Below are 12337 nucleotides of genomic sequence, written 5' to 3' on the forward strand. Positions count from 1 at the left end.
CTAAAAATGATTCTAAAATATGTGCAAGTTGACAGAGATTACTGCGCCTGAACTGCTGAAGATGGTCGCAAAATCATTGCGTGACAAGACGTTCGCGCATCACAATACCCCGTACCCTTTTACCGCCTCCAGTGTTCCTAAACCACCTCTACCCCATAAGCCTTATGATTTCGGTTGGGCAATTGCAAATCTGTCCGCCATCATTCCTAAGAGGGACTTGGACCTTATAAACCGCTTCCCTATTTTTACCGATTATGACTGGCAGCGTATAATCGCTGCTATTCCGAGAGTTAAGCAGAAGAAGAACAAACATTCTTCTTCCTCTCGCCGCTAGTTTCCTAGCACTTCTTGTATTTTATCCTGTCGAGCTCAGACAAGTTTTAGCAAACCCTTTTTTATCCCAGCCAATTTTATCTTTATACTTGTGGAGTAAATGTCAAATGACAACAGACTCCGATATTGTAGACCACCTCAGAGGAGGTTGTCCATATTAGAGAGCTGCAGGAGGGCAGGATAATATTGTCAAATCGTCAGTACTCGGCCTCGCACACGTATGTATCGACAATACTGAAAATAATTTGGTTTCCATGAATAATTCTCATCAATATTTCTAGTAATGACAATACGTCAATAAATGCCCTCAGACAGTCAATATATTGTCGGTTTGACAGTATTATTGAGCGTGTGAGGGCCCTTTGAAGTCACCAGGTGGCGCGGTCGAATGGCATGTCATTTACATGTCTTTGGTACCAAGTTCTTTGACTAAAATTTTACGAAGCGTGTGTTTGTTGTCATTAAGTTTTAAGAGATGCTTGAAATAGAGCGATATAGTGACAGTGGAAATATGAGTTCTGAATCATCAGAAGACGAAAACATTCAGCAACTCAAAGATGCACTAGATGTCTCTATGTTCAGTAGCAGATCAGACGCTACGGGTAAATAAAATAATGTGATTATTGTATGACAAATAATTTTGCGGTGGACGTCTTTAATTTCATATTCTCCGTGATGAGCGACAATTTTTGTTTCAGTATGTTTACAAAACAATTTCTTCGCTGTGTGGAGCTGAGAAATACTGTGGTAAAATGTTAATGTTAAATTACAGAGGGACGAGATGAGAAACCATCTAACAGAATATCACTGGACGAGAAGACTGAACAGCCTAGTGCACTGAGAGTAACACCAGAATTCCAGGCGTTCGTTGCAAAACGTTTGGCGAAAATGATTGACAAGTGAGTTTTGAAACTCCGTATTCATCGTTGAATCAAGTGTTAATTCTTCAAATTGAAATGGGAGATGGTTGTGTGTTTCACATCGTTCAGGTAACTCTGAAGCACTATCTTTAATTTTTTAGGAACAATATCTGGGCATCTAACTTTTTTGTAACAATGTAGGGCATATATATTGAAATATAACTTCAATTTCGGACAAAGCTGTAGAATTTCTTAGTTGATATATTCTGTAGTTCAAACCTAGCGTTTTGAGAGGTAGACGTAATTGCAGAATTAACTATTATTACCATTTTGCGTTCGCAATGTTATATTTTATTATTCCAATAATTTAAATTTTGTTACACATGTTAAAGAGTATTTTAGTAATATAATGGAATGAGGTAAGACTGTGTATTGAATATGTTTTAGGTGCTCACTTCTAGTAGCAGAATGTTATTACTGAATCGCTGGCAATAAAAAATGCTGAAAATTAAAGCGCTAAACTCTTGATTGTTATGACACTGATATGCAGTGTAGCCCAAGATTTATGTTTGGCACAGAAATATTGACTCCAACTTAGGTTTCTCGTGGTTTTGTCCTACTGTCGTCATTCTGACAGGGTGAGAATCCTTTCTGATCAGTTAGCCCATTTTTGCTTTTAGACAGAACATTCACTCCACCTTTAATACACTTTTCATTATTAACAGAAAAGTTTAACTTAGTAATATTTTATTACTTCATATAACAGAACTGTTTGTTTTGGTGTAATAACTGTAAGTATTTGCCATTTACTAACTACCAGTGTGTAAAATATGTTACAGTGTCTGTAATGACCCTAAATTTGATAGTTTATGGTGCAGAGAATAGATGTAAACTATTGTAATATTCAGAACACCAGTTAACTGTCAGCTGTTCCTTTTTCATACTCTTAAGCAATCAGTGGATACAATCTGCCATTATTTCCACCTTGTGGTTGTCTATACTTAACTAGTGCTGTACAACTTACTACCAATGAAGGCGTCAGGCAGGAACTGCTGGATTATGTTGATAGAGATGAGGGAAGGACTGCATGTATGACTTCATGGTTGTCCTAGAACCATTTAGGAAACAGTTTGTCCAGGCTCAACTATATTTCCAATTCTGTGTTGAAAATTGATGTATTTGCTCTTTGAATACCTTATATTGCTCGGGAAGGGATACTGTCCGACCACCGCAGATAAAGCAATGATGGGTCACCATTGCATTCTTTCCCAAGTGAGGTGGCCTAGTCATTAAGTCACTGAACTCTTATTTGGGGAGTAGAGGGATTCAGTTCTCATCTGCCCATTCAATCTTAGGTTTTCTGTGGTTCTTTAAATTTAGATGAATACTGAAATTTTTAAAAATACTGCTGATTGTAAGGGGATGGAGAGACAGGAAGATAACATAAACTTTCTCTCCGCTCGTCTTAAATGTGAGAAATAAAAGTACTTGTTTATAATAAATGATTTTTCGGTTTTATATATCCATGGTTTTCAATGCAGCATTATCCACAGAAAAAGAAAATTTTGCCTGATATTATAATAATGATTATTACTAAGATATTGGAAGTGTCACTTGCCCTGTAATCATTTATAGACAAAAACTGAGTGTGACTTTAATTGCTTCCAAACGAGCTGCTAAGTAACTGCTCAGAGTTTCTCTTTCTTTCTCAGTTCTTACGACACACTTTGCTCCTCTTAGAGAAAAATACTTTACTGGCTTGTGCAGTAAATTGTAAGTGTTTGAAATTTTTACATTGAACTGGAGAAAACACACACGAGCACATACTGTTCTATACACCAATGGCACATCATTATTTTGTTCTTGTATTCATAAAGATTGCAAACAGTGGTAAACAACAGTACTTTAATGAAAAGTGACATTCTACTGTTTGAATCTGCCTTCCATGTAAAGCATTCAACAAGAATGAGTTGCAATAATCAGTTGAGAAGGCAGTCAGGTAAAAGTGCACATCTGTCTATGATCGTAGCATTGCATGCAGATGCTGTGACATCTTGTTCTGAACAGTGGTAATCGAATACAGTGAGAGTTGGTTGTTGGTTACCGGTTGGTTGGCAGTAGCCAGTCAGAATGCTTCTTCATAACTTCCTGTGGTCCACAACAAAAGATAATCTATATTTTGTTCTACTAGATTAGAATTTAACAACAATATGAAAGATTTCAGAAAAAAAAGATGTACAAGTAGGTTATTGCAGTGACAAATACTTTCATATTGAGACTTGTTGGCTTTTCTATGTCACAAGCAAATTATCACCTGCCTACCTAACCTAGGCCTCTGACTACACTACGTCAGTTTGTCAACACATCTAGTTTTTTTCCAACTGTCAAAAAATGCAAAAATAAGTACCTAGCCTTAAAATTCATAATAACCAGTGATAGTTATTCTGACAATCTCCGTATTGAAAAGAAATGTAATGAATTTGTGTCTTCTGCAAAAAGAAACGTTGGACTCTGAAATTCGCATTCTCTAGTGTACATTATTACTTGATTGGCTATGGCGAGTGTCAATACAAGAACTACCAACACCGTAAGTTCACTTTAGCCATGTAGACAATGTAGTGTACAACAATTTCGTTATGATATCATCCCTAATATACTTAAGAAAACCGAGCGAGGTGGCACAGTAGTTAGACACTGGACTCGCATTCGGGAGGACGACGGTTCAATCCCGCGTCCGGCCATCCTGATTTAGGTTTTCCGCGATTTCCCTAAATCACTCCAGGCCAATGCCGGGATGGTTCCTCTGACAGGGCACGGCCGATTTCCTTCCCCATCCTTCCCTAATCCGATGAGACCGATGACCACGCTGTCTGGTCTCCTTCCCCAAACCAACCAACCAACCAACTTAAGAAAAGTGTTCCTATACCGATTCCACAGAGCTGTTGTGAACTTGCACAGCTTGTTAAACATTGCAGTATGTTGGCTTGGAGTGTAAAGTGTTGGTGTTGTTAAAGTTACTTCCCAGAGAATCAAACAGATTTTTGTATAGTGATGTTAGTGTGTCTGCACTGTCACCTGAATCGTGGTAGTCATTATAAGAATTACTGAATTCCACAAGCTAATTATAGCCTATAAGTCAGATCATTGAGGTTACTGGTAAAGTAGTAATATTCCAGTAACTACTGTAACAGAAGACTGTTCTCTTATAAGACACAGGGTCATCACTGGCACTATTGGAACTTCAAGCCACAATCCAGATTTCTCTTGCTGGGACTACTACCCTCACATAAAGATCAAATGGAGTGAAGGAAGTCATTCTGAGATTACTAAATAGCACAATAATGTGTCATGATGACATCATTAACATGGTTACATGACTTTGCCACTCATAACTAAACGAGACTTAAATCTGACGCTGCAACTGCCACTGCCACTGAAAAGCGGCAGTATTACAGTGCTCAAGAAACTCACTATCTACACTACATCTGTGTATGCCTAGCGTATAACGCAGTCTAAGCTACCACACAAAATGACTAAATGACAGGTTTTTAAAGAACACTAATGTCCTTACAGACAAAATATACAACCCATTATATAGCATAGGACATTTAAAACTGCATACCCTAGGGTTAACATTGTTCACTAGATCTACCACTTCTACCACACTGACACCGAAACATACACAGTTTTCTTCATTTTGTAGGGTATGACACACAGTGTCAGTTAAGCATTGTGTAATGTAATGTGATGTATATGGATTTGAAGATAGAAGTTGCTCTCCACTCATTTGATAATACACTTTTGCTGGGACTACTTTCACCCTCACTTACAGATCAAATCTTCCTACTACAGTAGATGCCTGTTATTTCGAAATTGGGTAAGCGTAAACTCGGTTAACCATTAGTAGTTGTTTGGTTCCTGCCAAATTACATCAAAAAATCCACCACTTACACTGAATTTAGGATAATGTATGAAATAACACAGAAAGATGGAGTATCTGGGTTTGTGTGTTCCGAGGGCTGGCTGTAGCATTTTTAGAAGAGGCATTAAGTCAGTGCTGTAAGTGTCTGTTGGGAGGCACAAAGATGAAATGAGTTAGATGCCAATGAGTGGGCACAGAAATTTCAATCAAAATTCTCTCATTTGTATTGCCCAAGAGATGTGTTAATGTGGATGAATCCGATGTTTTCTATAACTTGATGCCTGAAAAAACACTACCTTTCAAGCACAAAAAATGAAACTGAGGAAAATGCAACTGTTGGTGATCTTGTGTTGTAATTCAGATGGTTCTGAGAAGTTTAAACCATTAGTTATTGGAAGATACAACAATCCATGTTGTTTTAAAAATATCAACTTCTTCAATCCACTATGCTCCTATGAGAATAACAATAAAACTTGGAAGACCAAATAGGTCTTCTGTAGCTGGCTCTTGAAGGTTCAACAACAAATGGCTTTGACAAAAAGAAATATTTTGCTAACTGTGGACCATTTCTTGGCACATCACTTCGATGACCTGGAATTTCTGAACATGGAAACTAACTTCTTAGGCCGGTATTACACTATCAAATTTCTTTGTCCAGTATCTTTGTCAAAGATATTTTATGGTGTAATAGGGAACTTTGACAAATGTCGTCCAATATTTGATCAAATCTAGGGCGAGGCCGTAGATTTGATCAAAGAAATTGCTTGTCTTATGTTCACTGCAATGCGATATGTTACCACGCGGAGCGCCAGCATCGCTGGAGCGTTCTGTCATCTTTAGTGTTTGTAAACATGGCTGCAAAATACAGTTGGTGTGTGCAGTGTACCACAAAATTAATTGAAATGTATGAAGCGGATGAGGCGCTTTACAATGTGAGGCACACTGATTATAAAAATAGATTAAGCAGAGTGGAGAGTTACAAAAATATAGTAGAGATTATTAGCCGTGACATACGGCCTGGATGTACGGCTGAGGATATCAAGAGGAAGATAAATGGCCTCCGCACTAGCTACTCTTACGAGAAAGCAAAAGTACGTATTGACATATTCGTTCATATTTATTTATGCAAGTAAAGTTTACATGTCATGCAAATGATTAGATTAATTTGTTCACTGCAGCGACTTGAAGCATACAATAATGTTTACGTAACCTATAAGTAGTTTAAATTATTTTCATTACTAATATTGCAGATGCATAAAAGCAAAAGTGGAGCCAGTGCACAGGCGGCGTATACACCACAAGTGTACTGGTTCCAAATGCTCAAATTTCTCGACCAGGCAACAGAGGTGGACGAGAGTGTGTGCAATATAGAAAGCACGGAAAGTGAAAGTGAACGTGCCACACCGATGTTCGAAGAAATGTTTGAGGTATGTACATTTGTTTACATTTTATGTAACTAAATGTGATTATCTTGCCAGGGCAGTTTCCTAGCGCCATTGTAAAATATCTTAAAGTATTCCCTAACTGCTCTCCCATGTACTGAACTCCCAGAAGCAGCTTGGCAAGCTATTGGTTCCATTCGCTGTGGGTCCTCAGTGCTTTGTGTCTCAAGATAAGTGCAGTCTCCTACTATGGCAGACACTGTTTCCTGACGAGTGTACAAGTGTTTCCTTCTCTCAGTTAACAAGTTGTGCAATGTGCAGGCAGCCAGTGTAATTGTGGTAACTTTTCAGGAGGCAGATTAATGGTAGTAAGAAAAATCCTGAAATGACTTGCAAGAATGCCAAAGCTGCTCTCCACTAATCTTCTCCCTCGTGACAGTCGGTAATTGAAAACCTTTTATTCTTTGTGATTCCTTTTAAGGGGTATGGCTTCATAATGTTATAACTCAGAGGAAAAGAGTCATCTGCCAGTACTACCATTGGAGTTGTAATGTTTGTGTTCCCAAGCTTCCTGCCTTCAGGAATGTTGAGCATAGATCGGTCGATGAGACACTCACGTAGTTTGCTTTTTGAAAACACTCCAGCATCACCAACACGCCCATTAGTTCCTACATCGACATACAAAAATTTGTAGGAAGCATCTACCATGGCAAATAAAATGATACTGTTGAAGGATTTATAATTGAAAAAGTGAGATCCACTAGTTTGTGGACATTTAATACGAATGTGCTTTCTGTCCATTGCTCCTATAGTGTTATAACAGTTCCACTTCTTCTTGAAATCCTCTGCAATTTGCTCCCACTCTCCTCTGCTTGTGGGTACCTGTAAATAAATAAGATTTATGTATGTGCAAGGAAGTACGTAACTAATGGCTTTTATCCCTTATTTTATAGCATGAGATGCAAGAGCCTGTCGCATGTAGCGAGGCACAGCCCCAGCCCCTGCGTCAAGAGCGGCCTCCCACTAAAAGGAGGAAAGTCGCACCAGACGTGGCAACAGACGTCATGGTGGAGGCCAGCAGGACACTTAAGGCTATGGCTGATGCTGCCAGAACCATGCCTGTCCATGAAGACCACTACGGTACCCTTGGCGCCCACATCGCAGCAGATCTGCGTGAAATGGAAAAAGTGGGTGGCAGGGAATACACCACTGCCACAATGCACTGTGTGGAGCGGAAATTAAAGGACAGGTGGGATTTGCTGCATGCGACAGCCCGTGCACAACAAGCACAACTGTCCACCTCTGGGTATATCCAGGCTGCCTAGCAGCGGGCTGGAATAGAGGAAGAGGATTCAATTCTATAAATATATATGTATATAATTTTTGTATCTCTCCAATCTTCGTAATCTATTTTTATAATCAGGGTGCCTCACATTGTAAAGCGTCTCATCCGCTTCATACATCTCTATTAATTTTGTGGTATCACACATCAATTGAAATTTGTTGTGTAAATAAAATTTAATAATTAAAATAATAACAATTTATCTTCATGAACATAAAGTGTATCGAACATTTATTTACCTTCAGACAGTGGTCCTTTAGTGCTTTATAAATTGCTTCACACGTTTCAGGTATTATTTTACTTAATGTGCATTGTGGAATTCGAGTGTTGTACTGTAAGCTAGAGTAACTTTCTCCTGTAGCAAGGAATCGAAGTGTTACAGTGAGCCTGTCTTCTGCAGATATAGCAGTTCTTAGGTGAGTATTGTGTTTTGAGATACGAGGAACATACTGAAAAGTATGCTCATCCATTCGCAAGAAATTTATGTATGACTTGACATCTTCCACTATTAGCTCACATAACAAGTTTTGCTAAATGCTTTTTTCGTCTCGTCGTGAAACCCACGGCTTCACCCAGGTACGTTTTTTTTTTTTTTTTTCGCTCCTGTATCACATGTGCACACACAGCAATTGTGGCACAAGCAGCAGCTGCTGTGGGAAATAACAGTTTGTATTTGTCAGCCATCTTGAACTTTGACGAAAACTTTGATGACAGTGTAATACCCCGTCTAGCGCTACGTCAAAGATCTTTGTCAAATATATTTGACGGAATATTGGATCACATCTTTGATCAAATCTTTGACAAAGAAATTTAATAGTGTAATACCGGCCTTACCACCATGAGCCATCTGTTGCCATTGAATAAGGAATAATTGCCTCAGAGTGTAGTTATGGATGCCAACTTGTTAAGGCTGCCAATAGTGCAGAGGAGCAACTGTGATCAGTTCCACATTGGAATGTATTGGAAGCTATATACAACATATCTGCTGCTCGGGATGAATTTCCAGTAGACATGATAACTAACAGTTTAAGATGGCCTGGACAGCAACTGATAATGCCACTAAAACTGAAGAGGAAACCGATGATCCAACATCTGAACTTACTAATAATGCAGATACAACTTTGGATTCCAGTGCTGCTATTCTACAGGCTTACACCCGGTTGATGCACTCTTGTTCTGTTAATGTAGAAGAATGGATGCAGGCAGATGACATCATCTGTGCTGCTGAAGAACTCTTCAGTTCTGCTGTTGTTCCATGATAAGTATGTAATTGTTTCATTTGAGGGAAAAAAAAACAGCATTTGACAGTATGCACATTAGGGTGACTTGTAGCTATACTACAGAAGTGCCTTTACTAACACTGTTTATGATTTAGTATTAATAAAATTATGATATATATTATATACGACAAGGTAAATATATAGGTCTTAAAATAGGGTTATTTAAATAAGTATATCAAATAATAAGGCTTTTTTTTAATAATAATGATAATGTGAAACTGCACAGCAAAAATTCAGAATTTCTTGGTCAATGAGGGTCATCTTGTAGTTGTCCAATTGAACTGAAATTTTGCACATATTGTTTTTTTACTGATTATAAGAAACTAGGGGGGTGGGAGCTAAACTTTTTGAAAGTTGGAAATTAAGTGACACAATAATGTACATATACTTTCTCAGTGAAACAAATGTCAGAAATACTGTTCTACATATACAGTGTAGTTATTTTTCTCTTAGAGCACCCTCATTCATTGGTATACAAAAACTCGTTAATTTGAACGTCGTTGAACTCAATTGGCTACATTTGGTAGCTTGAAATTCTCTTAAACAATGGTCTTCCAAAGTCCAAGTGAAATTCTTTTAAGCTGTTTTTTATCTGCAAGGAGCTGAAACATGTTATTCACACTACCAAGATTTCAAAACTCATCAGTAGCTACCACCAGTGATAATTTTGGTCTATCTGCAGTCCACCCACATATATGGTATCTGAAAATGTTTGTGGGGCAAGTATATAAAATTTTGCCATAGAGAAGGTCGTAAGAAATTATAGAAATGTAAATTAAACTGTGAGTATCTTCTGCATAAGATGATAGATCACATGGCCACACAAGAAGTGGTGTTTCACAGCATTGGTGATACAGTACAGTACATTTTGTGATGCAATCTGACTCCATACCCACATCATAAGCCTACACTTCGTCCAGTCCTGCAGAGTGTGTACATATAAAACACATAACATATGTGTAAGAAGTGTCTGAACACGGGTTTATGTCTTCAAATAAACTTAACCTATTGTGACATACAATAAAAGATTGAAAGCCTTTAGTTATCATTTCCTTTTATGTGGGTGTTTATAATACAGCACTTAGTTTCAAAAAGATGTGACTGGATTCTGTCATCTGTCAGTATTTGCATTTCACTCAGGATTTTCTTTTATTGTAGTAATTTATCCTACAGGTGTGCTTCATAGCTATTTTTTCCAGGATATAAGTGCCCTACACACCTAATATCTTCACTGTTTCTTCCACCCTGCACTTCATGCCTTCCTCTGTTAATCAGTAGACCCAGGTAGCTGTTCTCTGCTTTTAAAATTAGTCCACAATATGAAGCACAGAGAATCGTAAGGGTCTAAAGCAAGTTGCCATCGATTTTGAGATTTTCAGCGTATATGGATGCTCCTGACATCTTTTGAAGTGTGTTAGATAAATACTTATGTATAACGTGTATTATAGTAATCTTAAATATGTATGCCTAGAAATGGCTTTCAGCTGTATATTTATAACTTGATTTATCAAATGTGCTATGCATAAGCTGCTTTGTAGGCAACAGGACCAATAAAATGAAACAGCTTCACCTATATCTGTAGCCGTACGTTGTATATACGAATATTCTCAAAACTCTATCTCACCAGTTTCTTGGTTATTAATTTCCATTTGGGCGCAAAGTACAAACTGTAATTTTATTGCTCTGCACTGCTCAATTGCTATCTAGGGTACACAGGATACTTAAATGTCTATGTCATGTACATAGCAGTAATACTTCGTAATTGGAGGTTTATCAGCAGCTTTATCTGAACCTCAAGCCACAGACTATGTTCAACCAAAATAACGAGGTTCTGCATTACATTTAGTACCTGTTCATGTTATAATTTAGTTTCACATAATTACAAATTTACAACTTTAAAAAGACACTTTTGTCACTAGTCTATACGGGAAAAATTCATGAATTGACATTAATAATAAATATAATCTTAAATATTAATATTTCATAACATAAAGTGAGTGCATTATTTTTTCATAAGAAGTATAGGATATTAAGATTCACTTAAAAAGATGTTCAGAACTATGAGACTGGTAGTTTGTCCATAAATTTGATTTTCACAAATATCTATGTTTCTCAGAACATTCTTTCTGCGCTTTTGGCCCTTAAGGTTCTCGGTGCCTCATTTCTTTTGCTCTGTAGCTCATCTCCTAGGATCTTATAATTTGCCCTTGTTATCATTGGTTTTTTTAGGCTTGATAACCAGTAATTTCACCTGGTTTTACTATGCACAGCACAAGTCATCACTGATTTCATACCTAATTGAAGAACTTTGTTTCGTATTGGATACATTTGTGGAATCAAAGAAAGTTGTTTCCCAGTTTGCAGATGCTTAGGACTAGTATTCTATTCCACTGTAATTTAATATTCCTCTGTCTCCTTTTTTTTTCAGTGAGCTGGAGGAAGTACCCAGTGTTCACAGTAAACAGAAGCAGGGAAAGAAGAAGAAGAAACCCAAAGGTGGTGTTCGACTTCTGTCATCATCGTCAGAGTACTTGTCTGCGGAGGATCCGATAATTGTGTTTTCTAGCCACAAGAAACAGCAAGCTGTTGATTTTGATGAAAGTAGTGCAGCTATGGAAAGATTTTCCGAAGCTGCTGTTCCATCTGACTGGATTACATCCAAAGAAAGTGTGAAAGGGTGGATTCCTTTTGAAAAAGGTGAAGTCATAAAAGTAAAAAATGGTGTCTGCGTTGAGGTAATAAAAAAGAAATTGCCTGATCAGACTGGTGTAGTTTCACACCACACTATAGAACATATTAATGGTGAACAATTCACTGCCAGGAACTCGCCACTCAAAGTAACAAGTGATAGTTCCACCACAAAAAGAAAGAAAAGTGAGGAAAGTAGTCATAAACATAAAAAACACAAAAAAATCCATGTGACTGCTCTTGCAAATAATTATACTGAATAAATGTAGATTCACAATAAATAGTTAACACATTTTGATTATTTGCTGCTGATTGTTTTTAGCCGTTACCTGAAAATTTCTACCTTGAAACGAATAATACGTGCCTATCACTAGTGATACAGAACGCTACACAATGTTAACTATTTTGAGAAAGTGAGCAGAGAGCTTTAGGCACGTGGCCAAGCCGCATGCTTTGAGAGATAGACAGACAGTGGACAAATGAACTTCGTATTGCACAGTCAGAGTTGCCAACAATGGCAGACAGTACCT

General features: G+C 37.7%; 1 protein-coding gene across 1 annotated transcript; it reads left to right on the plus strand.

Moving 5' to 3' along the window:
• Nucleotides 1-770: 770 nt before the first annotated feature.
• Nucleotides 771-12105, plus strand: LOC126101599 (protein CUSTOS-like). The gene is made up of 3 exons (XM_049912277.1): nt 771-935; nt 1106-1232; nt 11548-12105. Exons 1-3 carry the CDS (start codon nt 809-811, stop codon nt 12068-12070), a joined length of 777 nt encoding a protein of 258 aa, XP_049768234.1. The 5' UTR covers nt 771-808; the 3' UTR covers nt 12071-12105.
• Nucleotides 12106-12337: the final 232 nt, after the last annotated feature.

Source organism: Schistocerca cancellata, chromosome 9, assembly GCF_023864275.1.
Source record: "Schistocerca cancellata isolate TAMUIC-IGC-003103 chromosome 9, iqSchCanc2.1, whole genome shotgun sequence".
NCBI classification, from domain to species: domain Eukaryota; kingdom Metazoa; phylum Arthropoda; class Insecta; order Orthoptera; family Acrididae; genus Schistocerca; species Schistocerca cancellata.